General features: G+C 51.9%; 1 protein-coding gene across 1 annotated transcript in view; it reads left to right on the forward strand.

Moving 5' to 3' along the window:
- The window catches only part of Dis3l2 (DIS3 like 3'-5' exoribonuclease 2), a 356978-nt gene extending 345122 nt beyond the window's left edge, over positions 1 to 11856 (forward strand). The window contains exons 16-22 of the mRNA XM_013021392.1: positions 5666 to 5849; positions 6492 to 6578; positions 8680 to 8827; positions 9449 to 9579; positions 9722 to 9826; positions 10922 to 11023; positions 11376 to 11856. Of these exons, the coding sequence (XP_012876846.1) occupies positions 5666 to 5849; positions 6492 to 6578; positions 8680 to 8827; positions 9449 to 9579; positions 9722 to 9826; positions 10922 to 11023; positions 11376 to 11519 (901 nt within the window). The 3' untranslated portion in view covers positions 11520 to 11856. The remainder of the gene's footprint in view (positions 1 to 5665; positions 5850 to 6491; positions 6579 to 8679; positions 8828 to 9448; positions 9580 to 9721; positions 9827 to 10921; positions 11024 to 11375) is intronic.
- The last annotated feature ends 14675 nt before the right edge of the window (positions 11857 to 26531 follow it).

Below are 26531 nucleotides of genomic sequence, written 5' to 3' on the forward strand. Positions count from 1 at the left end.
TACAACCTTGAGATCCTCAAGGGCCCAGCCTCTGGTGTGTGCCTCTGTCACTGCATCCTTCTTTGAAATGTCCCTCTTCATCAGATCCCACTTGTAGGTTAGCTGCCAGGAACTCGGCCTCTACCTCCTGATTTCTGCTTTCTAGACATGCCCGCTGTATTTTAGTTCTTGTCATTGCAATTTTATTTCTTTCCTGTAAAACATTTCCTTGCATCTTGTCCTCTCTCAAGATCAATCCTGTTTGTTACAGGATCATAGAACTCCCAGGAACAGGACAAAGGCATTCCGTGCACATTCCCCAGGATGGCACTTTAGGCTGCTAGCCTCAAAAGCACATGAAACTGCTGCTGAAGGAGTGCGGGGCTTGGAGTCAGTCACATTCCTGTGTGTATAGAAGGTTTCTCCCACCGAGAAAGAAATACGAACATCCCAGGGCCGCAGGAGCCGGCATGGCAGTGGCGGTGGTGGCGTCCAGGCAGAGTGAGGCCTCAGCTTTACAGCGTGGCTAAGAGAGCGAACAAAAAGGAGGAGACCCCACCTGCTCTGGTGGTTTTAAATAACTGCCGCCATGTGTATTGGGAGCGTGGTGCTCAGGGGTGAGGAGAGAAGAGCAGGGGGTCACATGGCCTCCTTTTGGCCCTATTTGGGAACAGGCAGCCAGGTATGGCCTTAAGTGAACACAGAGCATAGAATTTGGGTCAGAAGCATGTGGAGAGGGCTATGGAACCAAGCCTCCCAACTCCTGAACGGGAGCCTACCATGCCTAGCCTGGGAGCCTTTTATTCAGCACAGGTTGTCTAAGCATCTGTAATAGGACTGGAGCATGTCTAATTAGGGATGGGGAGAACATGCAGCTTGGGACCCAGAGACCAGCAGTGTCGCAGAGACCAAGCACCATGCTGGCGGACAAAGGAGATGCCAAGGGTCCCTGGGCCCCCTACAGAGCAGATGGTAGTAAAAGATGAAGAATAAGAGCAGTGACCCAGACTGATGCATACTCAAGCTACAGGAGCCTCAAGAATTCAACATGGCTAGAGAGGGATTGGGGCAGGGGACATGCAGAGGGAGAGGAAAAACCGCATACACATTGTCTCACCAGGTGGTGTAGCTGTCCCACGTACAGTAGGAGCCACCTAGTGGCAGGGGGATTTAGGCAGTCAAGAGACCCCATGGGGTTTGGTATGAAGAAGGCAGCATGACCAGAAGTAAGGAGGCTCCTCAGTTAAAAGAAATGGCAGCTTAGACAAAGAGGGTAGCATTGTGGTAGGAGGGCAGTAGAAAGTTCTGGAAAGTTTTTTCTGCCCCCTGCTTTGTGCGAATGTTGTCCTAGAAGCTCTGTCTCAGCTCAGAGAGATTGGGAGGGGGGCGGGGTTTGGCACATACCTGTAAATCCCAGCACTGGGCTACATAGTGAGACCTGTCTCAAAAGAGTTAAAAAAAAAAAAAAGCTGGGAGCCAATGGCTCATGCCTATAATCCTAGATACTCAGGAGGCTGAGGATCTAGGTTCAAAGTCAGCTGGGGTAGGAAAGTCTGTGAGACTCTTACTATCTCCAATAAACCACCAGAAAAAAATGGAAGTGGCTCTGTGGCTAAAGTGGTAGAACGCTCTCCTTGAGCTGAGGAGCTGAGGAACAGCACCCAGAGCAAGGGTTTAAGCCCCATGACTGACAAAATAATAATAACTAAAGCCGGCCATGGTGGCACACTCTGATAATCAACAAGGAAGATAAGGCAGGAACAGCAAGAGTTCAAGACCAGCCTGGGCAAAAATAATAAAAATAATGATAATAATTAATCATCCTCATCATAAATGAGAGAGGTGGGACAGATTGGACCCGAGGTGGCTGTGTGCCAGCTACTGTATGCAACTCCTTCTTGCAAGTCCTGCAGTACCACGCTGCCTTCTTAAAGGTGATAGAGGCCTCTAATAAATAAACCAAACCCCAGTGTCTTGTGCACATTTTGATGTGTTCTCGTAAGCAGTTTGGGGTGGCATTCTGGATGATAGCTCTTGCTGGGTAGAGGAGAGCATATGGAGGTTGTCGCTGTCTTTCCCCACTGTCTGTCATCAAGGGTGAGTGCCTTACTTAGGGGTTCGCTGAGACGAGAAAGTTCGCACCTGCCCTTCACCTACATCCTCCAGACCTTGCAGGTCTGGAGCACAGGTAGGGGTGCTAGGAGGGAGGCATTTGGAGCCTTGGCCCTGGAGTCCTGGCATACTGCTTTCTGTCACAGCTCAGCCCCGCCTAGACCTCCAGAGTTGTGGGGCCTTGGTGGCGCAGGGCTCCAGATGCTCAGCAGATGCCAGGCCTGGGACCAAGGCCCTGTCTCCGAGGGCTTGGCTTGCTGTTCTGGAAGGTGCTCCTGGCTGGCAGCCATTCCTGAGCCCCTACTTAGAGCAGTTGTCAGGCAGTTGCTGAGTTCCAGCTCCCCCTCCCCAGAAGGGCTGTGATCTCATGCTTGTGCGATGCTGTCAGTTGCTAGGGGCGGAGGTGGCTTACAACTGAGGGCAGGTGCCCAGACCAGGGGAGCAAGGTTCAAACCAGCATGGGTAGCAGGCCCAGAGCAGCAGCCCTTCTCCCTCCATACCCCGGACCCTCTTCCCAGTTCCCATACCCAGCTGGAGCTGTCTTACACCCATGCTGCCCCAGGACAGCTCCCAGCATCATCTGAGTTTGGCTTCCAGCTATACGAGCATTACTGCCTCTGAGAAGAGGCAGATCTGGTGAGGAGCTCAAATGTCAGAGCCTCCTTCCAGCCATCCCCACTCCCTTAGAGCCATGTGACCCACACGGCTCGGCCCCAGAGCTGGATTGTGCTGAGAAAGAAGCATGGACACCATGTTTCCTCCAGCCACTGGGCTGCAGTTTGTAAACTGTAAGGGTCTTTCCCACCCAGAAGTTCATGGGTTCTAAGCTTCTCCTGCCACGTCCCAGGTGCCAGGAAGGAAGATGCAGAGGGGCCCCTGCTGGTCACTGTGGGAAGTGACTAAGTAGTTGAATTAAGGCTCAGTGGTAGAGTGCTTGCCTTGCATGCCTGAGGCCCTGGGTTCGATTCCTCAGTACCACATAAGCAAAAAGAAAAAAGCTAGAAGTGGCGCTGTGGCTCAAGTGGTAGAGCGCTAGCCTTGAGCTGAAGAGCTGAGGGACAGCGCCCAGATCCAGAGTTCAGGCCCCACGACCGGACCCCCCCCCCTAAAAAAAAAAGATTAATAGGTCCCTTAGCTGGCCCCAGACAAACCAGGATACTACTCACTGCCAGCATTGCCTGGTCCAATTCTTTGTCCTGGGGCACCTAGTTACAAGGAAGCTTGAAATCTGTAGTGCTCTGAATACTGGCAGCTTGGCCTGCCTATTCCCAAGCACTGCTGGGGACCAGGACTGGAGGGCCAGAGCACCCGCCAGGCCCTGGAGGCTTGCTCCAGGGCACACAGGACCTGCTCTTGCTCCTCCCCCTCCTGCCTGCAGGTGTGAGAACTTCAACAGCAGGTTGTGAAGTGTCCCTGCAGCCATCCTAGAGCACCAGTACTTGCCACTACCCAGGGAAGCCTGACTTAGTATTATCTACGCCATCTCCCTGTCTAGCGACAGAGGTGTTTCGTGCTTGACACTGCTAAACTATCATAGAGAGCCCTCAGGCTACTCTCTTAATTCCACCCATGGAGGGCAAGAGGAAGAGCCAGAGTAGAAGTAGAAATGGAGAGATACCAAGGACTTGTCTAAGGTCAGCCTCTGCATATAAAGCCTCACCAGACCATTGTCAAGGTTAGCTAGCAGGTAGTTGTTTTTGTCCAGGTTTCAGGTAACTTGTGGGAGTCCACAGTTAGTGAAATTGCCTAAGGCTGTGGTTGCTACCTGATACCTCTAGCAAGCCCTACTTTTTCCCTATCCCTGTCCTTGTCCTTACTTGAGATCATGAGAAGTCTTGCAGAAGAGGTCTGGCTCTGCCTGAAGAGTCTTTGACCTGTGGCTGGAGACAAGAATGGCCCCACAGGGCTCAGACAGGCTCCAGACCCTGCCAGCCACTTCACCACAGCCATACTGTAGGGCCATGCTGCCATCTGCTGGCCTCATTCATAAAATACAGCCCGGGCCCAGCCCTGGGGGTTACAAGTGTCTCCTCTTCATCCAGGAAACAGACTGGGCTCCAGCCTGCAGTATTCTGGGACTGACTGGAGAAAAAAGTCTAAAACTGTACCTGGATTACCATAACAGAACCAATTGAGTAGAAAAGTACATGAAAGAACAAATGAACATAAGTATCTGAACATCTGGGCAACAAGCTAACCAAGAAGTGTAGCATAGACTGAGGCAGACCCGTCTTATGGAAGAAAGTACCACTCTTTCCTAAAATGCCTGGTCCCTCATCTCCCTCACACTGTCCCCGTGACCAGGGATGTCAGCCATGTCTTACATTTGGGGAGATTGAGAGGGGTCTGACCAGGGACCCTGAGCAAGAGTGTGGCGAAGCCAGGATTCAACTCACATCTCAGCAAACTTGGTGGTTGGTGAAGGGGTTGGGACACAGGGTTTTCTTCAGAACAGTGATCAGCACAAGGACAGATTCAGAGCTGAGAAGCAGGGTGACAGCTGTGGCTCAGTGAACAACATAGGCATACCCAACGCTCTACGCTGGATTCCCTGCCTGGCCAGGCCGTAACCCTGTCGGGCCCAGAGCCCATGATGGAGGGACCAGCTATGGCCTGAACCGTGTCTGGTGGGGCCTGTACTTCTTGGGCTCATCTCCACAGCATGCCCGGTCTAGACAGAGTAGGGCTGTAAACACGGGTGCCTTCCCTTACCATGCCTATTTTTCCTTCTGAGGGTTTGGCCAGGTGACAAGGCTGACCCCAGCACCCGCCTTCACCTCCAGAGGCCCTCCAGCTGCTGCTGGGCCTCCGGAGCTTCCTCCCTGCATCCTACCTCTGTGGAAGAAGCTTGGGGCTTGACATGCAGCCTTAGGGGATAGTCTCTCTCCAAGCTGGACTAATAGAACCTCCCTTGCTCTGGGAGCAAGCTTTCCCCACACAGTGCCACTGCAGCCAGGATGCATACTCGCTTTGAGGGCTTCTGATTAGATCCACTTTCCCACCAAGGCAGCCCCAAGATGGAGAAGAGCAGTGCACAGCCTCCAGCCCTGGATTGGGGGCAGGTAATGATCTCAGGACTGCAATACACAGCCCCGCTTTACCTGGCCCCTCAGTCTACTGTGTTCCCACCACTTCCCCACTCTGGGTCCTTGACACACTTTGATTGCTAGTTATGTTCACTTGGCAGTCATTAGAATTGCTCTTGAGTGAAGCAAAGCTAGAGTGAGTTCTCTTGGGAGTTAGTCATCCACGGAGGTCTTTGCTGGACCGTGTCTGGGGCTGAGCAGTGGGGAATGAGTCAGTCTGTCACTGCTCTCCCCGTGTCGCCATCTAGCAAGCAGGGAGACCAAGACATGTTCACAAACTAAGAGAGAAAGAGCAGTGTGGACATATTGGCTCAGAGAAAGTGGGGATAAAAGAAAAAGGATTCAGAGGGATAAATAGTACTGGGTCGCAGACAGGTTCTTTATACCAACCATTCAAAGGTACAAGAGAGCCACTGGGCAGGGAGCTTGGGAAAGGGGGCATGCCACTTGCCTCCAGGGTTTCTCCAGCCGCCGTGTCTCCCCTGCAGGCTCGTGGAGGAGTTCATGCTCTTGGCCAACATGGCAGTGGCCCACAAGATCTACCGTGCCTTCCCTGAGCAGGCTCTGCTGCGACGGCACCCCCCACCCCAAACAAAGATGCTCAATGACCTAGTGGAATTCTGCAACCAAATGGGGCTGCCCATGGATGTCAGCTCTGCAGGCTCCCTTAATGTGAGTGCTGTGTGGTAGAGGAGTGAGAGACTCTGTCAGTCTAGCACCTTCCACTTTCCACGGGGTCCCTTTCCCCCTCATCTGCATCTCCCCTGCAGCAGGTCGGGGGGCCTGAGGAGAAGTCCTGAGTCACAGAGGCTCTGACTGGAGTCAGTCCCTCTCACCTAGATGGCCCAAGGGAAGCCACTCAAGGCTTAGCCATGGGCAGAGGTCCTTTGGCCAGAACTGGGCAGGTGTTAGGCCTAGAGGCTTTCCGTATGGGCCTGGGATTCCTGTAATCCATGGGACGTTTCTTAGGGAGGCTGGTTTCCGGACCCCTCTTCTTGGAGCTAAGCCTGATGGGGCAGGGGAATCCAGAGCCCTGACTCCAGTCCTCCAGGAGGGAGACTTCTCACTCATGCTCTGAGCGCTGAGGAGGCAGAAAGTAGCTCTATGGCAGAGAGCTGGCCATACAGCTAGACGTGGAAGGGCTGATTAGAGGTCCAGTGTGGGTCACAGGGTATGAGCTCTGCACCCCAGCAGGACTGAGCCCGTGGCCAGGGGATCCCTCCTCTTGGTATCAGGTGGTCAACAGATGATGGGCTCAGAACTTCTTCCCAAATATAACTGCATCTCATACAGGTTTCTGGGGTTTGCTTCTAGAAAAGTCTGACCAAAACATTTGGAGATGACAAGTACTCCTTAGCTCGGAAGGAGGTGCTCACCAACATGTACTCCCGACCCATGCAGGTAAGGGGGACCAGGACTCTGTCCCCATTCCTAAGAGTGCCCATAGACCTGACCTCAAAACCTTTATGGGCACTCAGCCCACTGCCTTTCCTGCTCTGCCCTGGGGCCTATCTGGGTGCAGAGGGGCTGTGAGCATGCGAGAGGAGGGTGCCCTCAGCAGCCCCTGGGATGGGGATGCCGGGGTCCCAGGAAGAGCCTGTCCGTATACCAAGGACAGCTGGGCTGCCCGTGGCTGCTAGGGAACCCAAGCAGGAGAAAAGTTCCAGGCCCAGCCATATAGTCCAGCTTACACAGATAGACTCCATGCCCCTGGGTCCATGACCAGGGACAGCCTGTGAGTAGCATGTCAGGGCTGGCCCTCCAGCCTGCACGTTAGCACATGAGTGCTATCATGTCAACAGGAACTATAGCTGCTAATAGGGCTGGTGCTGGGCCCCAGAGCTGGGATGGTGACGGCATTTTTCAGGGGTCACTCAGCAGATTCAGCCTGGTCAGAAGAATCAGATGGCCACCACTGATTTATTTCCTCACACTTCATACTGTACTAGGAATGGAGCCATCCAGAGCCTTGAGGGGCTGTGTACATGCCCCACGCCACCCACATGCTCACTGCCACCTAAAAAGGCTCAGTAGTCTCTGTGCTTCAGGCCATGCCTTCTGCCCTTCCTGCAAACCTTCCACTTCTAGGGTCAAACTGGTCCTGGAGCTCCATAGATAGAAGCCTTCTCCTGGCTCGGGGTTTTCTGGCTCCCCTGACCCCGCCAGCCAGGGGAGCCTGTGAGCTTCCCCTCCCCTGCTTCCTGGTCCCTCTGGTGACATGGGCCTCTGTCACGGGGCTGGGAAGAATCCAGCTGAAATACCCCATGAACTGGAGTGAGACAAGGCAGGGCAGGGGCGACAGCAGCAGCAGCAATGCTAAAAGTGGTGGTGGTGGTGGTGATGCCTCATTCCTCCCTGAGCTGTGAAATGGGACACAGAGCTGTCCCAGGACACCACAGGGACACCATGTCCTCACCCTACCCAGAGATATTTCCACCAGCCCGAAGGGAGCAGAGCCCTTTATCCTTCTCACCCCATCTTGTCTGGGGAACTAGGCCACCACTGAGAACAACAAAGCCCAAAGGGTGGCTTGCAGTGGAGACAGTATCTACCCCCTCTGCGACTTGTCCTGGGTAAGCCATGACTCCAGCGGGGCTGCATGGGAAGTGGAGTTAGAGGCGGAGCTGGGCACTGCCTGCTGCCCCCTGGATTCCAGTGCCATGCAGTCAGCTGTCCTTTGGCTAGGCACACAGGCCTTAGCAAGAGAGTGAACGTGCTTCCAGGCAGCAGGCTGCCTGATTCTAGAGGCTCTGACCAGACTTGGCTCTGGGCTGTCTGGACCTCTCTCTTGGCATGTCTCACGCTGGGAGGAACAGGTAGTCTGGAGCAGGCAGCCCTGGCTAGTATGGGGCTGGGAGAGTGCAGTGCAAGCATAGCTAGCATCTGAGTAGTGATCAGGGACAAAGGGATTGAGGTCAGCTCATGCATAGGCTGCGGAGCCCCCTTGGGTTTTGCTCCTGGATGGAGGAGTAGCATTTTCCCCTTGTGGGCAGATGGTAGCACTGGACTTGGCACTGCCTGACAGGCATTCAGCCGCCTCAGCTTCTGCTTGTGCCTCTTGAAGACAAGTCTGTAGGCCTGGCCTCCTGTTTGGGGGAAGGGGTAGATCACAGACTGCCCTTCCTCCTCCTCTTTGTTCTGATAGAGACCCAGGGCTCTGAGGGGAGGAGGCTACAAGTAGCCATCTTTGAGGAATCCTGTCACCATTCCCAGCAGAGAGATGGGGTCATTTGAGCTATTTTGAGTACTGTCACGAGGAAGGCATCCAGACAACCCTGGGGCAAGGCCAGGAGGCCTCCCAGCCTGCCTCTGTCTCATGGCAGCTTCTTGAGTCCTTTTATGCAGAATGACTGACCCCTGACCCCAAAAGCCTGCTTGGTTTTGTTAAACTGCCTGTGGCCTATCTGTTCAGTCTGTACCAAGACTTTCCCTGACAACTGTGGCTCTCCCAGTGCCCACCAGGCCTGGATAAACTCTGACTGAGACCTGCTCCCACCCACAGATGGCACTGTACTTCTGCTCAGGGGTGCTGCACGATCAAGCTCAGTTCCGGCACTATGCCCTCAATGTGCCTCTCTACACGCACTTCACCTCACCCATCCGCCGCTTTGCAGACGTCATGGTGCACCGCCTCTTGGCTGCTGCTCTGGGTAAGGGGCATGGCTTGGGACCGGAATGGGCCTGCACCCACCAAGGGCATCCCCCAGCATGAGTGCCTAATGGCCAAAGGCCACCCCGCTGGGCCATGGAGGTCCTGAAGGACAGATGGCCCAAGGTTGAGGGGTCCTGGACCTAAAAGCTGCCCCTTCATCCCTAAACTGGTGGCTCATGCCTGTAATCCTAGCTACCCAGGAGTCTGAGATCTAAGAATCCAGGTTCAAAGCCAGCCTGGGCAGGAAAGTCCATGAGACTCTTATCTCCAATAAACCACTCAGAAAACCAGAAGTGGTGCTGTGGCTCAACTGGTAGAGAGCTAGCCTTGAGCTGAAGAGCTGAGGGACAGCGCCCAGGCCCAGAGTTCAGGCCCCATAACCGACCAAAAAAAACCCACCAAAAACAAAAAAAACTGCCCCTTCATGTAAGGAGGCTACAGTGGGGCTCACCACCAGCCTAGACAGAGGTGGGCACCAAGGCCCCTTCCGGGGGTTTGCCTTCTCAGTGTTGGAACTGAGCAGTAGGGGCAGGTAGGGGGCTTAGCTTGTGCGTAGGCCAGGGCACCATGCTGTCTAACGCCACGCCCCTCACCAGTAGCCCTGACCACCTCTCATCAGGCTACAGGGAACAGCCAGACACTGAGCCCAGTACCATACAGAAGCAGGCGGACCACTGCAATGACCGCCGCATGGCGTCCAAGCGTGTACAGGAGCTCAGCACCAACCTCTTCTTTGCTGTCCTGGTCAAGGTAAGCCCTGACCTAGTACCTTCTCCCCACCCCACTTCACCTGCCCCTCCAGGGTGCCTACTAACCAGGAGCCTCAAGAAATGCCAGTGTCCCTGCCCCTTGCCACTATAGAGGTGCCACGGCCGGAGCTCTCTTCCCACAGGAGACTGGCCCCTTGGAGTCAGAAGCCATGGTGATGGGTGTCCTGAACCAAGCCTTCGATGTGCTGGTGCTGCGTTACGGGGTACAGAAGCGTATCTACTGCAACGTGAGTGCCCAGTGTGAGCAGGAGGCCATGCTGTCCCGCAGGACTAAGTCCCTGGCTCGCCCCCGGACTTAGCACAGGATTCCCTGCTTTCCTCTTTGTCTCCACACCTACTTCTGGGATTCCTCTCTATGTCACTGACCCAGAGCAGGCCATGGTGGCCTCACAAACATGGAGGACACTGAGGTCCCTGTTGCCCTCCTTGATACCAGAGAGACACAGACCGTATGGGTCCCACTGGCACGTGGCAGCAGAGGGTCCAAAACCCTGACCCAAACCTGCCCATGGGGCCCTGCCAGGACAGCCCATCTAGGCCTGCCTTGGTTTGTATGTATATAGATAGGTAGGTAGGGAAGGTGTAGTATTTATTTATTTGCTGGTCCTGGGGCTTGAACTCAGGTCCTGGGCATTGTACTTTTATTGGAATATTAGGAAGGAAAGGCCATAGGATAGCTCATAGCCACTCTAAAAAGAAGGAAGACACCTGACCTTGCCTTGGCTCCTGTCCTGGGTGATTGTTTATTAAGAGTGTTCCAAGGAGCATATATGCCTATCCTATTGCCATCTGAGAGAACCTGGTGCTAGCCAGTCCTGTAGAATCTAGCTCCTGCCCCAGCTTTGAATTCCTAACATCTAGAGTGCTTGGAAGTGTGCAGTCCCACTCATAGTGCGGAATAGACATGGAATGAATGAAATTGGGAGGAGCAGAAGAGAAAGAGTATGTCTGTCTGGAAACAATCAAGTGCTTGTGCTAAAGTTCGATGAGCAGTATGGAAGTCCAGATCTAGGTCAGATCCGCAGCCCACCAGCCCACAGCGTGTGCTATCAGACCCAACACCAGCAGAGGGCCCAGTCTGTGCACTACTGCAGGTCCCACCATTCGAGCCCTGGCCCCCTCCTCAGGTGCTGCTTTATCTGAACACCTTTGAAAGCTGGCTGCTGACAATGGTCCCTGTCGGAGTCAAGCAGCCAGCAGTGGGCAGCAGAACAGGGAACTGGCTCTATCAGGCTAGGCCATGGCAGAGGGCTACCTCCAAGCAGGAAGCTGGGAGACAGCATCCACAGCCCAACGCCTGAGGTCCTGTGTGTGTACCCCAGGCGCTGGCCTTGCGGTCCTACCACTATCAGAAGGTGGGGAAGAAGCCGGAGCTTACACTTGTTTGGGAGCCTGAAGACCTGGAACAGGAGCCCGCACGGCAGGTCAGAACCCCTGTGTCCTGTCTACCTCTTCCTCCTGCCTTACCAGTACAGGAGGCTACTCTCCAGGATGGCAGGCTCCCTCGTGTGGTTTCAGCCCCAGGGTCTCTCGAGAAGCTTATGAAAGCTATGGCTTCACACCCCAATGATGCTATAGAGTGGCTCTCGGTCCAGAGGCTACCCTATCCCAGACCCTTATAAATGCTTACTGTGTGAGAACCCAGACCACCTGGGTCCCTCAGGTTCCCCAGACCCCATGGCTGGAGTTTACACGTGAGCCACAGAGGCTTAGGGGCTTCAGGGCCAGCTGGGCTCTGCCCTCACTGTGCCCTCACTATGTCTGGTTCTGCTGTAGACCATCACCATCTTCAGCCTGGTAGAAGTGGTCCTGCAGGCGGAGAGTGTGGCCCTCAAGTACAGCGCCATCCTGAAGCGGCCAGGCCCTGAAAGTTCCCTGGGCCTGGAGGAGGAGGAGCCCAACGCTGAGCCGGAGGACTGAGTGCCGCACCGTCACCTGCCTAGCCTGCTGGCTTTCAGGAATGGGACCTTTTGACACCAAAGGGGATTTTTAATTTGGTTTTTTTTTAACAACTCAGGGGTTTATTTTTATTTTCATTTTATTTTATTTTTACAGCTCAGTTTTTAAAGGAACTGGATGGGAAAGGATGGGGTTGGATGGAAGGCTGAGGCCTGGCTAGTGCTTCCCCAAACAAAAAGGGGCCCCAGTCCCTCCTGGGAGGCCAACCCAGCTTCTACCAGCCCCCCACTGTCCTCCCCGTCCCAGGAAATGGGGGTTCAGCAAATCAGTGTCATGGAATAAAATCAAGTGTGAAGTGCCATGTGAGTGTGTGTGTGTGTGCGCGCGCACGCCACTGGGAAGCCAGGCAGTTGGGCCAAGGGGTCCAGCTCGAGCTCCCCTCACAGCTGAGCCAGGGTCACCAGCCCAGAACCTAGCTGCCAGCTCCAGGATGATTCACAGAGCTGTGTGTGGCAGATTGATGCCGGGGCCTCATTCTGGCTGATTAAAAATGTAATTAGTATGCACAACCCATCACCCTGCACATGTGGCCTCATCTGCCCCTCCCCCACGTGTCCTCGGCTCCAGCCTGCAGGCCTGTTCCTAAGCCAGATCTCCAAGTTGGCTAGTCCACAGCCCTCAGTGTGAGCCCGTGTCTCAGGCCCCATTCCTGTGCCCTGGCACTGCTGAGGGAGCATGGGGACAGCAGGAGGCCAGGCTGGCTGGAGGGCAAGAGGGCCCAGATACCAGTGTTCCTGAGCTGGGAGGAGAGGAGGGACCTGCGATCCCTCCCATCCTGATTTATCTGCCCCCCTCCCCCCCCCGTCCTAAGCCCCCACTAGCTTCCTCTCTCGTGGCTCTCTAGGCAGAGATGGACCGCTGGGCAGCCCTGCCCACAGCTGGCCTGGCTTGGTCCACACCCCTTCCCTGCAAACTGGAGAAGCACAGATTGGCTTCCTCGAGAGCAGCCAGAATCTAGGGGTTTAAAAAAAAAAAGCGTTGATCCACGCCCCTGTCCCACCACGCTGCTTCCTGAAGTGTCCAGATTAATGGGCTGCTTTCAGTTCTCTTAAGTGTCCCTGGTGGAGGACCTTGCAGTGACTGGAGGCAGCTGTGGTGCTGTTTCCCCCTGGGGGAAACCAAAGAACTCAGGGCCTTACCTGCCCGCGCTCCCCTGACAGCTCACAGACCGCCATCTGCCACTGCCAAGAGCACGCCGCCTCCTGCTTCTAGCCCAATAGCTGCCTTCTGGCCCCAAAGTTCTGGAAAGCAAGGGAAGTGGGGAGCTGGTAATTTGGTATTTGAATAAGGAAAAGCCTTCTAGGCGCTTCCCCAGCCAGGACAGACCCACGGAAGGTTCCCAAGGTGACATTCCTACACTGCCTCATCCCGCAAGACCGTGCCACCCAAATTCTCTGCTCGGTCAGATCTAAGCTGTCCCTGAGGGAGGCAATGGCAGAGTGCTGGGTTCCCCTCAGGTGGCAGAGGATGGAACCAGATGCTGCCTGATTGTCCCAGTGCAGAGTGGCCAGCTCCGTCAGCAAGGGAGTGCTGCTGCCCCCATGTGCTTGGGAGCCAGGTGCCAGGTGCCAGGCTCGGAGCTTCTCCCGGCAGATTCACCTCCCGCTCAGACTCCCAGAGCATCCCTGTCCCCGCCGTCCCCATGGGAGCTCGGAGGCCATGACTGCCCCTGGCCGCACCATCCTGTTTGAAAAGTGGAAAGAGGTCTCTGCCACAGATGGCACAGGCAGACTGCCCAGCCACAACCAGGACTTGGTGCCTGCCCTCCACCCGCTCCACCGAAGTTGAGCATGTTGTCTTCATTCCTTCACTCCACAGACGTCATTGACTCCATGCAGTGCAGGACCCTGCTGAACGAGTGTCCCCAAGTCCTGTGAGGGGTGGCCAGATCAAACCTCACCAAAAGGAGGGCTGCCTAGTCCGCCACCCCAAGCACTCACATGTCTGTGCAGGCCACAGCCCGGGGCAGAGCGCATCTGTTTTTCTCCAGGGCCCCCTCAGGTAAGGAAGGAAGACGCCCAACGAATCCCACTTCACCACCAGGTTCTGCCCATGCTCAGAGGTGAGCGAGTGTATGCCCAGCCATGCAGGGTCGTTGCCAGATTCCTAGACGCAGAGAAAGATGGAAGAGGCAGTAAGCTGGCTTGTGTAAGGGGCTAAGGTGGCCTCCTGTCCCGAGGAGGGGCAGACCCCCTGCCCAGCCCTGTGCAAAGCGTGTGCCCCCTTCCCCAGCCTGCAGGAAGGGCAGGTGCCAGGGGGAGGAGAGGCCTTGGCAGAGACAACTCTGGTGGCCACTGCAGCCCCTCTGGCCGTGAGGCAGGCGCAGGACAACAGGAGAAGGGCCTGAGAGGAACGCATCCAAATGTCCCGAAAAGCCCGGAATGGACCTTTGCCCAGCACCAGGGGCACATGAGCACAGTGCAAGCTAGAATGGCAACAGCTAAGGCCAGAGACTGGGCTGCCACTAGAGACCATAATGTCTCAAACGCTGCTATGGGACCTTCAGAGACTGGGCTGCCCGGGAAGGGCTGAGCACTGCACCAAGAGGCGAGAGCACTGCTGACCAGCAGGAAGCGGAAGCAGTGTGTGCGAGGGTGCATGGGTATGCGGTGCGCACACTGGCCATGCCTGCCTGGTGTCACTCCTCACCAGGCGGCCTTGAGGAGGAAGTGGCTGTGGTTGGGCCTTAGAAGAAAAGGAGTGGGCATTCTAGGCAAGGAGAGCTTGAAGCCAGCGCCTTGGAGCTGGGGCTGGGGCTGGATCTGCCTGGCTAAAGGTCATTGCTGTGGGCTTCAGTGTGCAGATTACAAACACACCCCTTCTCACTACCTCCCCGAAGTCCACCTCAAAAGCGAACATGTTTATTTTAAGGCATTATGGCAGTGCAGTGAAAACAGGAGAAAACGTCCCTTTGGAAGCTGGAAAATGGCATGTGAGCAAACAGCCTTCTCTCCCCCCCCCCCAGGTCCCCAGGTGTCCCCTAAGACCTGGGAAAAGTGAGCCCAAAGGCCACCAACAAAAATGTGGGAGTCAGCCCCATCTGCACCACAGGACCCCCCACACCCTCACCCAACAGTGAGTTCTACTTCCCCCCCCCCCGGGAAGGGAGAGGGATAGCTGTAGCCCAGACGCCCAGCCTCCTCCTGCGGGGCCCAGCAACTGCCCCCTCCCCACAGTAGCAGAGATGGAAGATCCGTCACTGAAGGGGTAAACTCAGGGTCTTTGGGCTGGGGCCACTCAGGACACTGGCAGCCAGACAGGAGCTGGGAAATGTCCTTCCCAGGGGTTTCTTGTCCTCATATAAAACACAATACTCCAGCATCAAAAGTTCCCCAACTAAATGTCCCAGCCAGGTGGCTCACAGGCAATCAATCAGTCTACAAGCTCCCAGGGTACTTGGAGCTTGGTATTTGTAGATGCCAACCATAAATATAGATAGACAGTCAAGGACAAAAGCACACAGAAAAGGAGTTTCATGGAGAAAACAGACTATGCAGGGAGAGGGAAGAAAGTGTCAGAAAAACACTTGCCACTTAGAAACAATGTCAGTTTCCATTGAAGGTGTCCACTGATGTTTGCAAAGGGATGAGAGCCATCATAAAACAAGAACGGGGTACTCACAAAAATAGCCATTGGAAAAAGCACAGGTCCTTAGGGGTGTCCGATTCTAAACATTTTTACTAGCTTTGCTGTGGTGTTGAGGCTCAAGCCCCAGGGCCTTGCACATGCGATCTTACCACTGAGCCTCATCTCAAAACGTAGACATCCAAATTCTTCAGCAGTGGGTGTCCCATGTGTTCATTCTCAAAAAGAATGAGCTCTGCCACATGAGGACGTAGGCCAAGGAATAGGAAAGCAGACAGGAAATGGCCTTACCAGTCAGATTGTGGGAGTCTATTAGTACTTCCCAGAATGAAATTGAAGTGAGAAGCTCTTGTGTTGGCAGTCCCTGATCCTTGGGTACCCAAAGCCTGTGGGATGGACTAAGCGATGCAGTACCTCATAGCCCTGCAAGCCCTGAGAGCTGGGAGCCCGTAGCTCCAGGCTTTGGTAGCCAGTGGCATTGGACTCAGGTCGTTGGGATTGGTGGCTTACTGCTCTCGTCTTGAACACCAGTGGCCCCATCCTTGGCAGCTGTTGTAACCCTCAGTTTTCAGAAGCAATGAGCAATAGCAGCAGGCAGTGTCTGCTAGCTGTTACAACTCTTATAGCAGTTACTGTGTCAGCTCTTAAGCCTAGGATGTTCGGGACACTTGGCCCTCAGGTCTTGGCAGCCCCTTGCAGCTCTCCCAGCAATCTGAGGCCATAACCTCTTATCTTCATTTCTCAGCTGGTCTGTACCACCTCCTCTCACTGCTGCTCCATGGAACATTCCTGCATCCACTCACTGCCACTTCTGGGCAGCCACTTACACTTAGCCTGCTGTACCAATGATAAAGATCAAAAGTAAGCAAATCCACTTGAGAGATGCCTTCCATTGGCCCTAATGTTGCAACCTAAGGGGACAGCACAGGAGGATGTCACCCAACCGATTAAAAAAAAAAAAAAGCAAGCCGGGCGGTGGTGGCTTCTGGCTATAATCCTAGCTATTTAGGAGGTTGAGATCTGAGGATTGTGGTTCAAAGCCAGCCTGGGCAGGAAACACTGTGAGACTCTTGTCTCCAATAAACCACTCAGAAAACCGGAAGTGGCGCTGTGGCTCAAGTAGTAGAAAGCTACCCTTGAGCTGAAGAGCTCAGGCCCAGAGTTCAAGCCCCATGACTGACCAAAAAAAAAAAAAAAAAGCTGAGTGCTCTGCCTGTGTAGCTGGAGGGGGCGCAGCAAGGGTGTCCAATTACCTGACTCCTGCTGGGCCATCAGAGGATGTGCTCCCCCTCTGGTCCAGGTGAAAATTGCTGCAAGATCATCTGGAGCTTTAGTTCACTAGTGGTAGGGAAAGAATAATAAATCCAAGCTACTTGAAGTAGCCCTGGCTGTATTCAAACACTGCCTTCTGGAGCTGGAGTTGAGCTTCAGCAGTGAGTAGTTGCAGTGTAGCTTCCCTGAGGCACCGTGGAGTCTTCAAAGGAGCTAGGCTGCCGTGAGGCCTCCAGTTGGTTGATTGGCTAAAATTTCTCCTCTTAAGGCAGCCAGGACCCCAGGGAAGAGTCTAACAGCCATCACCTAGAGAACCAAAGCACCCTAGCTCTCATCTTAGCCTACTTCAAGAAAAAATAGACAAAAGAGGTGTATACAATTAAGGTGTGTACAATTAAGTGACTTACTAGCTTCAGACTGATAAGCATCTTGAGGACTTTCCTGCCTGAGTTGGCTTCCAAAGGGAGATCCCCAGATCACAGCCTCCAGAGTAGATGGGATTACAGGAGTGAGCCTTGGTGTCTGGCTATAGGCGTCTCAGAGTCAGCCTCAGATTGGGATCCTTCTATTTGTGCATCCTTTAGAGTTGGAAATCACAAACTCCTTCTACCATCCCTAGCTTATTGGTTGAGATATTTCTTACCGATTCTTTGCCCAGGCTAGCCTTGAACTTTGTCCTCCCAATTTCTACCTCCTAAGTAGCTGGGATTATGGACAGGTACCATCATGTTTGGCTTTTGTTTTTGTTTGTTTTTTAAGACCAGATATCAGTATGTACTTGCAGCTGGCCTTAATCTCTCAATCCTCCTACCTCATCCGCCCAGATGCTAGGATTATATGTATGCAGCACCACACCCAGCGATGTAACAATGTTTAACTATTTTACACTTTTGTGTGTAAACATGTATGTGGTGTTAGGAATTGAACCCAGGGTCTCACTTAGTAGGTAAGTGCTTTACCACTTGATCCATGCCCCAGAGGTTTTATTAGTATTTTTTGTTTTTGAGATAGGGTCTGATTAACTTTGCCCCAATTGGCCTCCAACTCTTTTTAAAATGTTTTTCATTGTTGTTATAAAAATGATCTTCAGAAGGGATGCAGTTACATAAGTTAGGTAAAGAGTACATTTCTTTGTGGACAGTGTCACCCCTTCCCTCATCCACTCCGTTTTTCCCTCCTGTTCCTACCTACCAGTTGTGTGGTTTATTTTCTTTTTTTTTTGGGGGGGGGGTCCAGTCATGGGGCCTGAACTCTGGGCCTGGGCGCTGTCCCTCAGCTCTTCAGCTCAAGGCCAGCGCTCTACCACTTGAGCCACAGCACCACTTCCGGCTTTTTTCTTTTTGCTTATGTGGTGCTGAGGAATCGAACCCAGGGCCTCAGGCATGCAAGGCAAGCGCTCTACCACTAAGCCAACTTCCCAGCCCTGTGTGGTTTATTTTCAACATAGTGTCTAGTAAGTACCACTTCTGATTTGTTCATCCTTTGTCCCTCCACTTCTCTGCCCCCCTTACTCTCCCAAAGACAGTTAAATGCACAAACAAGAACAAAAAAGGAAAAAGAAAACAGCAACAAAGAAAAAAATCTATTTCCATTTCCTTAGCCTCCCAACTCCTAATTTTTCTACCTCCACCTTATGAGTAGCTAGGATTACAGAGGAGCCACCACACCCAACTATGCTTTATTCTTACCAAATAGATAACTCGTTTGGGGAAGACTTGTACCATTCTATGCCTCACACCCAGAGGGTTGTGAAGTACTGGGGACGGTGGCAAGGGAGAGGCCCAGCTCCACGTGGACTGGATGTCTAGACTAGAGGGCACTGGCATCTGCAACAGGACAGTAAAATGGATGAAAAGCTGACCCATCACAGGAGCTGTCGAGAAGATTCCGGTAATGTCGAACACTTCAGAACAGGAATGGTAATAAGTACATAGAGAACAACCCATATATAACTATAAGAAAGCATTGACCAGGGAAAACAATATAAGAAAGAAAAAGTAATTCCTCACAGTTTACTATCTGGCAAGAGCATTTATATATTCATCATAATATAAATGCTGAATAAGGAGCTAAGTTATCCAAGAATGATCTTGGGAGGACTGGGAGGCGTGCACATACCGGAGTGTGCTGGTTGGCAAAAAAGAGCTACTGCTCGCTGCCTTGGTACGAAGTTGTGATGGATTCATGATGGCTGGAAATGCCTTGTACTCCTGAACATTCACCCCTTCTCCATCAAGAAAGGGGGCCCTGCGCCCCTGAACCGATTCAGACAGGTTCTGTAGCTAAAGTGATTCTGTCCTAGTTTCCCTCAGGCCTTAAGAGAATGGTAACACTTCTACTTCTGGTCCCTGGAACCCAGCCACCATTTGGTGAGGAAGCTCAGGTAACTCGGAGGAGGCCCACAGAGAAAGAAGGCTCCCAGCCAAGAGCCACCTTTGCGCTGTCTGCCTTGTTACTGAACCATCTTGGAAGAAGATCCCCCAGCCCTAGCAAGCCTCCCCAGTGGGGGCTTCATGAAGCAGACACAAACTGCCTCTAGAAAGTCCTACCCATGCTGCACATTTGTGTGGGTTTTTTGTTTTTGTTTTTTTCAAGAGCCTGGCTGTAGTGGCTCACGCCTGTAATCCTAGCTACCTAGAAGGCTGAGATCTGAGGATCATGGGTCAAAACCAACCCAGGCAGGAAAGTCTGTAAGCCTCTTTTTTTTTTCTTTTTTCTTTTTTGTCGGTCATGGGGCTTGAACTCTGGGCCTGAGCGCTGTCCCTCAGCTCTTCACCTCAAGGCAAGCACTCTATCACTTGAGCTACAGCGCCACTTTCGGTTTTCTGGTGGTTTATTGGAGATAGGAGTCTCGCAGTCTTTCCTGACTGGGCTGGCTTTGAACAGCGATCCTCAGATCTCAGCTTCCTGAGTAGCTAGGATGACAGGCATGAGCCACCAACGCCAGGCTTATAAGCCTCTTATCTCCAATAAACCACTCAGAAAACCAAAAGTGGTGCTGTGGCTCAAGTGGTAGAGTGCTAGCCTTGAGCTGAAGAGCTGAGGGACAGCGCCCAAGCCCAGAGTTCAAACCTCATGACTGACTAAAAGAAAAGATTATTATAGAAGCTAGTTTTTAAATAGTTAATTAACACAATAGATAACAGTATGAATGGAACATATAAATGGATACAACTAAACTGTTAAGAATGAAGTGTGTTACAGGGACAATGATGTGTGTACGAGATGGGAAAATGCCAGGAGGAGACAAGGAAATGCTGTGTTTTAACAAATCCTTTGATCTATTTGATACTTGAAACTACATTCATGCCTACTTCAGATTAAAACAAAAACTAAAAGTAAAAAATGAAACAAAAGCAATTTATCCTTGCAGGAATAGATCTACAACTGGTTTAAAAGGCTTCTTGTATATTCAGCAAAGGATGCATTAAACCAACCATTATTCTGGCAACTAAGATAAAATTCCTGCTGACAGGCAATCTGATTTTCCCAGCTAGTTAAAATGCTGCCTAAGGTCTTCCACTTAAAGATGAAGGTGGCAGGGCTTGGCAGGGATAAATCCTCGTCTGCCTCGCAGCCTCAGAGTCCAAGGCAAGGGGGACAGAGCCTGGACAGGGTGAGCAGGAGCTGCCCTCAGGCCTGGGGAGGCTTCTAGGGTCTTTGTTGGGCAGCGTCACAGGTTTTCATGGGTTGAGTTCACAGAAGGGGTTACTTGAGTTGGGATGGAGGCAAGAGGGACTGAAGAAGATTCAGCGAATAGAAAGGACTATATCTTATTCCTTCAAAAAGTAAAAATCTATAAAGTCGCCTTGAATAGAGGAAGAAAGAAAGGACATACTAGCTGTAGGAAGTCCTGAAGGTAACCTGTGTTTGGGTTGGGCCTCACGCATTTTCTCCCTACCCCAAACCATTGTCTGATAGACCTTGTATATATACCCAACTCAAAAGGTGTAAAAGCTATAATCAGGAACCGCCATTTTGAATCTTTAGCTCTCTCATTTCTCCTATTTCTCCATAGTTTAACCCTGTTATACTAAGATAAATCCTTGTGTAAAAAGAAAGAATGAGGGCTGGGAAGGTGGCTCAGTGGTAGAGCGCTTGCCTTGAATGCCTGAGGCCCTGGGTTTGATTCCTCAGCACCATATAAGCAAAAAGCCGGAAGTGGCACTATGGCTCAAGTGGTAGTGTGCTAGCTTTGAGCTGAAGAGCTGAGGGACGGTGCCCAGGCCCAGAGTTCAGGCCCCACGACCAGACCCCCCCCCAAAAAAAAAAAAGAAAAAAGAATGAGCCCTAAACTGCGTGTGGTGGTAAGTAATCCAGAAGGCAGAGGCAAGAAGATCTTGAGTTTGAGGCCAGCCTGGGAAAAGTTAGCAATAGGTTATCTCAAAGACAAAGTTCAAAACAAAAGGGCTAGGATTGTAGCTCAAGTGATAAAGCACTTGCCTAGTAAGTGTGCGGTCCTGAGTTCAAGTACCACTACACATATACAGAAAGAAGCGGATGGTGGATGGAAGAAGGAAGGATGGTTATGGCCACAAAGAAAGTTATGGCTGGGCGCCAGTAGCTCCCACCTGTAATCCTACCTACTCTTGAGAATGAGATCTAAGGGTCACATTTTGAAGCTAGACCAGGCAGAGAAGTCCTTGAGACCCCCATCTCCAAGAAGCCAGATGTGGAGACATAGCTCAAGTGGTAGAGTACCAGCCTTGGACAAAAAAAGCTAAGCAAGAGGGCTAGGAAGATGGCTAAGTGGTAGAGTGCTTGCCTTGCATGCCTGAGGCCCTGGGTTCGATTCCTCAGCACCACATAAGCAAAAAGAAAAAAAGCCGGAAGTGGCGCTGTGGCTCAAGTGGTAGAGCGCTAGCCTTGAGCTGAAGAGCTGAGGGACAGCGCCCAGGCCCAGAGTTCAGGCCCCATGACTGGATCCAAAAACAAAAAAACAAAAAAGCTAAGCAGGAGTCTGAGGCCCTGAGTTTAAATCCCAATAATCACCCACACCCACACACACCCCTCTCCCAAAAAGGCAAAAGAGAAAGTTCTGAGCTAAAGGTGACCCTTGTTTATAAAGTACCTGATTAACATGAAAAGGGCCCTGGGTTCAATCCCTACCCCAGGATGCTTGTCAAAAAACCAACAGCCACAAAACAGAGCTTCTGGAGAAAGACGGGTTACTGTCTGTACTAGAAGAATGAACTTGAGCTTGAATTTGAACATGACTAACTAAGGTTATGAGTGTAAGACCTACCTGCAAGATAATCACTCTGAACCTGCTTTTATCTTTTTGAGTTTTCTAGTCATCAAGGGCTTATTTTTTTTAATCTACTGAGTGTTATTTTAGGAGATAGGACCCATTTACATAATATATTTTTCTCAAAAAGAAAGTTGTTTTATGCCAGCAGTTTTGTGAACTGTGTGATTGCTTATAATATTCATACATTGTACATTGCTCTGCTCTGAAAAGCAGCTAAGCAAATGGAGTAAAAGCAACAGAAATTGGATGCAAATAGAATATGAAACTACAATTCGCCGTTAGTATATTTCACCTTAATAGATTTTCAAACTAACAAGGTGTGATTGGAATCCAATTGTTTTCCTGGCTCTCTAGATACCAAACCACAGTGAAATTACAGAATGCAGCACAGGAGACCCTGGACTTTGGTCTGGCTCTCGTCCATGGCCAGGGCACCTGGCCTACAGAAGTCTATGCTCATCCCTTACCCTGGAGGATGGCTTGGAGCCACAGCCCAGGAGAACTGCCACGGAAGGGGTGTCTCCCTAGGAATGAGTCACCTCCTTTAGCATTGCCGACCTTGGCCTCCCACACTTCCCACAAGCTCCAAGACTGGCCTCTGCTCTGAGCTGAAGAGCTGAGGGACAGCACCCAGACCCAGAGTTCAAGCCCCACAACCGACAAAAAAACAAAAAATAACCTGCCAGTGTCTATCTAGGGGTACGAAAGCCCTATTTAAAAGGCAGGGAGGCAGGGTGCCAATGGCTCATGCCTGTAATCCTAGCTACTTAGGAGGCTAAGATCTGAGGATCAAGGTTCAAAGCCAGCCCAGGCAGGAAAGTCTATGAGACTCTGATTCCCAATTAAACACCAGAAAACTGGAAGTGGTTCTTTGACTCAAGTTGTAGAGCGTTCTCCTTGAGCTGAAGAGCGCAGGGACAGCGCCCAAGCCCAGAGTTCAAGCCCCACGACCGACCAAAAGAAAAAAAATCCAAAAGGGCTGTGAGTCCTGCCCCATTACCCTGGTAACCAGTGCCCTGAGTTACTCAGAAGCTTGCTCACAAAGTTTCTCAGACAGTAAGCCCAGAGGGTGCAGAAGAAGGAGGGGACAAAATGGAAGACAAACCGGAAGTGGGAGTCTCAGACATTTCGCCTGGGATCCGGAGGCCAACCAGCAGCCTCAGGGAGGATCCAAAAACCTGCTCTGGAAGAAATCAGAAAATAGTTTATTTTGAGCCCACCATGGGAGACGTGATTCAAACCCCTGGATGGCCTATTCTCCATGGAAGAGGCTATGGAACTGTAGTCACACCGCAGAAGAAAGTCCTTAACCAATGTTTACTAAATGTATTAGTAGTAATAGAGGGTATGCCTGTGATAGCAAAGCCTGGCAGAGCTCTTCGTGGGCTTCCTGTGTCATCTTACAGCAAGCAGTCTCAGCTGTAAGACTGGTGGGGCCCCTGGAGCCCAGAGGCCCAGCCTGAGTTTACCTGATAGTTATGAGAATGTTAAATCATGCAAAAGTCAATGAAAATGGCGACTCCTGGACCTGAGATAGCATAAGATCACTTGTCTCTCCACCTGCCTTCCACCCCTCCACAATGATTACCTTGTGCTTCCAAGGGCAAACCGTGGACAGACAGAAGTGTTTTTTCAGTCTATGTCTATCTGTTTCTCAGGCTGGTCTCAAACTGTGTACGCAAGCAATCCTCCAGCTCCTACAGAATCTTTAATATGAAGTGGTTTCTGTTAGAATCCATCATGACCATCCCAGGGGACCACTCAAAGGCAGGCAGGCACAGGAGAAAGATTATTATAAGGTTTATTACAGGGGCCATATCTCCACACACCCTCTCCCCTGGGAGAGTGAGCAATATGGTATCTGCCCCTATCCAGGTGGGTAGCTCTGGGGGTAGTAGTGAGGTCCATGAGCAGGTAGGTATGGGCAGAAAAAGAGAGAATAGCCCACGATATGGCAGGAACTCTAGAGCAGGGAGGAGCTCAAGTCTGGGTAGAGCTGAGGACCTGAGGTGGGGATAATGTTAACCGTTTCTGCAGAACTTCAGCTCCTAGGGCCTATGGGGTGAGGGTGAGCAAGGCAGGTAGGCAGATGTTAGGAGACAAGTGAGGGCACCCCGCATGTGGAAAGGAGGCTGTTGCATGGGGTTAGGGTTTAAATATAGGCATCTACTGCCAGGTGCCAGTGGCTCATGCCTGCAATCCTAGTTACCTAGGAGGTTGAGATCTGAGGGTCATGGTTCAAAGAAACAGCATCCAAGCCCCAGTTCAAGCCTTAATACTGGCATGTACACACACACACACACACACACACACACACACACACTACCATCTTCGATGGCAAAGAAACACATGAGGAAATGCTCATCATCCCTGGCCACAAAGGAAAGGCAAATCAAAGTAATTGCGATTCCATCTCACCGCAGTTAGATTGGCCAACATCATGAATTCAAACAACAAATGTTGGCAGAGATGTGGGGAAAAGGGAACCCTTCTGCATGGCTGGTGGGAATATTAACTAGTACAACCACTCTGGACAGCAGCCTGCAGCTTCCTCAAATACTAAATATAGACCTTCCCTAGGATCTAGCCATACCACTCCTGGGCATCCACCCAGAACATCACAAGCCAGGATACCATAAAGACACTTGCACACCCATGTTCATTGCCACACTAGTCACAATACCCAATTGTGGAAACAAACCAGATGCCACACAATAGATGAGTAGTTAAAAAATGTTACCAAGGGGCTGGGCAGGTGGCTCAGTGATACAGGGCTTGCCCTGCATGCATGAGGCCCTGGGTTCGATTCCTCAGCACCACATAAGCAAAAAGAAAAAAGCCAGAAGTGGCACTGTGGCTCAGGTGGTAGAATGCCAGCCTTGAGCTGAAGAGCTGAGGGACAGTGCCCAGGCCCAGAGTTCAGGCCCCATGACAGACCAAAAAAAAAAAAAAAACAGAAACAAAAAACCTTACCTAGACAAAGTGGAATTTTACACAGCCATTAGAGAGAATAATATGTCATTTCTAGGGAAATGGATGTATCTAGAACAAAACATGTTAAGTGAAGTAAGCCAAGTCAGAGATACAACTGCACGTGTTTTCTCTGGAGCCATGCCTCCAGCTTCAGCTCCATTTCTTTTAGAACTATCAGGAGATGGGATTACAGAAATACTTCTGAACCCAGCCTAAGGCTACATAGCATCTTATCAGCAGCTACACCAGAAGGTGTGCCCAGGCCTGTGCTGAAAGGCTTCTCCCAGTACTAACCTACTTGTCTAGGGGAAGAGGAAGCGGCACTCCCAGAGCACAATTCTGCCAGATACCGGGTGCTCACACCTGTAATTCTAGCCACTCAGGAGGTTAAGATCTGAGGAACGAGGCTTGGTAATTCTAGCCACTCTGGAGGCTAAGATCTGAGGAACGAGGCTTGAAACCAACCCACAAAAGACAAATCGATCAGCCTCTTATCTCCAGTTAACTAGCAAAGGGCTGAAGTAGAGATGTGGCTCAAATGGTAGAGCTCCAGCCATGAGTGAAACAGCTGAGCGCCCGGTGCTGGTGGCTCACGCCTGTAATCCTAACTACTCAAGAGGCTGAGATCTGAGGATCATGATTTGAACCCAGCCCAGGTAGAAAAGTCCAGACTCTTATCTCCAATGCACCACCAGAAAACAGGAAGTGGCTTTGGGCTCAAAGCTCAGGGACAATGCACAAGTCCTGAATTCAAGCCCCATAACTAACAACAACAACAACAAAAATTAGAGAGCCCAAAGCACTAAGTTCGGGCCCCACTACTGGTAATATATATATATATATATATATACATAATATATATATATAGTTGGTCTTGGGGCTTGAACTCTGGGCCTGGGCACTGTTCCTCAACTCTTCAGCTCAAGGCTAGCGCTCTACCACTTGAGCCACAGTGCCACTTCCTGCTTTCTAGTGGGTTATTGGAGATAAAAGTCTCATGGACTTTCCTACCAGGGCTGGTTTTGAACCATGATCCTCAGATCTCAGCCTCCTGAGTAGCTAAGATTATAGAAGCCAACAGCACTGGGCAAAACTATTTTTAAAAACCACAAACCCCCACAGTTCTGCCAACTGTTCCAAAGCCCCAGTCCATGCTTGATCTGACCCAGGCCGCTGGCCATGTCGGATCAGAACTAGCCCCACCGCTCCCCTCCCCACGTCCCAGTGTCTGTGGGTCCACCTTCCTCAGTAAGAGTCTGCACCAGCCACCACTGCCGGATGAAACGGGGGCCAGGGCGGTGGGGTCACGTGTGCCTGCTTTCTGCCTCCTCTACCGGGCCCCTAGACCTGAATCCAGGCTGGGAATTTTGAGTCCCATCTGCCTTCAGCACCCAGAATGGAGTCTGGCCCCAGCTGCTGGCAGGAAATGAGGGAGGGGTCCCCAAAAGGCATCAGAGCAGAGCATCCCTGCAAAGAAGGCACCCAGAACCCATCGGGACTCCAGGCTGAGGAACTGGCCACCCAGCCACACCCTGCCAATTCCTCCAGAGGCTTAAGGTCACAAGACCAGAGAGGGCTTCACACAGCTGCCTGGGGCATCTGCCTAGGGCATGGGAAGGGACTGGAACTTTATCACCGGAAAGCAGCCCTCCATTAACCACCACCCAGCCTTGCACAGGACAACCATTCCACTCTCCCCGCCTGCTGCCGGCCCAGCAACCCAGGCAGCCATGCCCAGATCCAGGCTGCTGCTGCTGATTCTGCTCGCCCTGAGACTAGGCAGTCCTGTGGAGTCATCTCAGGTAACCAGGCTTCCCCAGGAGCCACCCACGCCCCAGTCACAACCCCACAACACCGGGGAGGCCAACCAGCAGCCTCAGGGAGGATCCAAA

This window comes from Dipodomys ordii, unplaced genomic scaffold (assembly GCF_000151885.1).
Source record: "Dipodomys ordii isolate 6190 unplaced genomic scaffold, Dord_2.0 Scaffold1, whole genome shotgun sequence".
NCBI classification, from domain to species: domain Eukaryota; kingdom Metazoa; phylum Chordata; class Mammalia; order Rodentia; family Heteromyidae; genus Dipodomys; species Dipodomys ordii.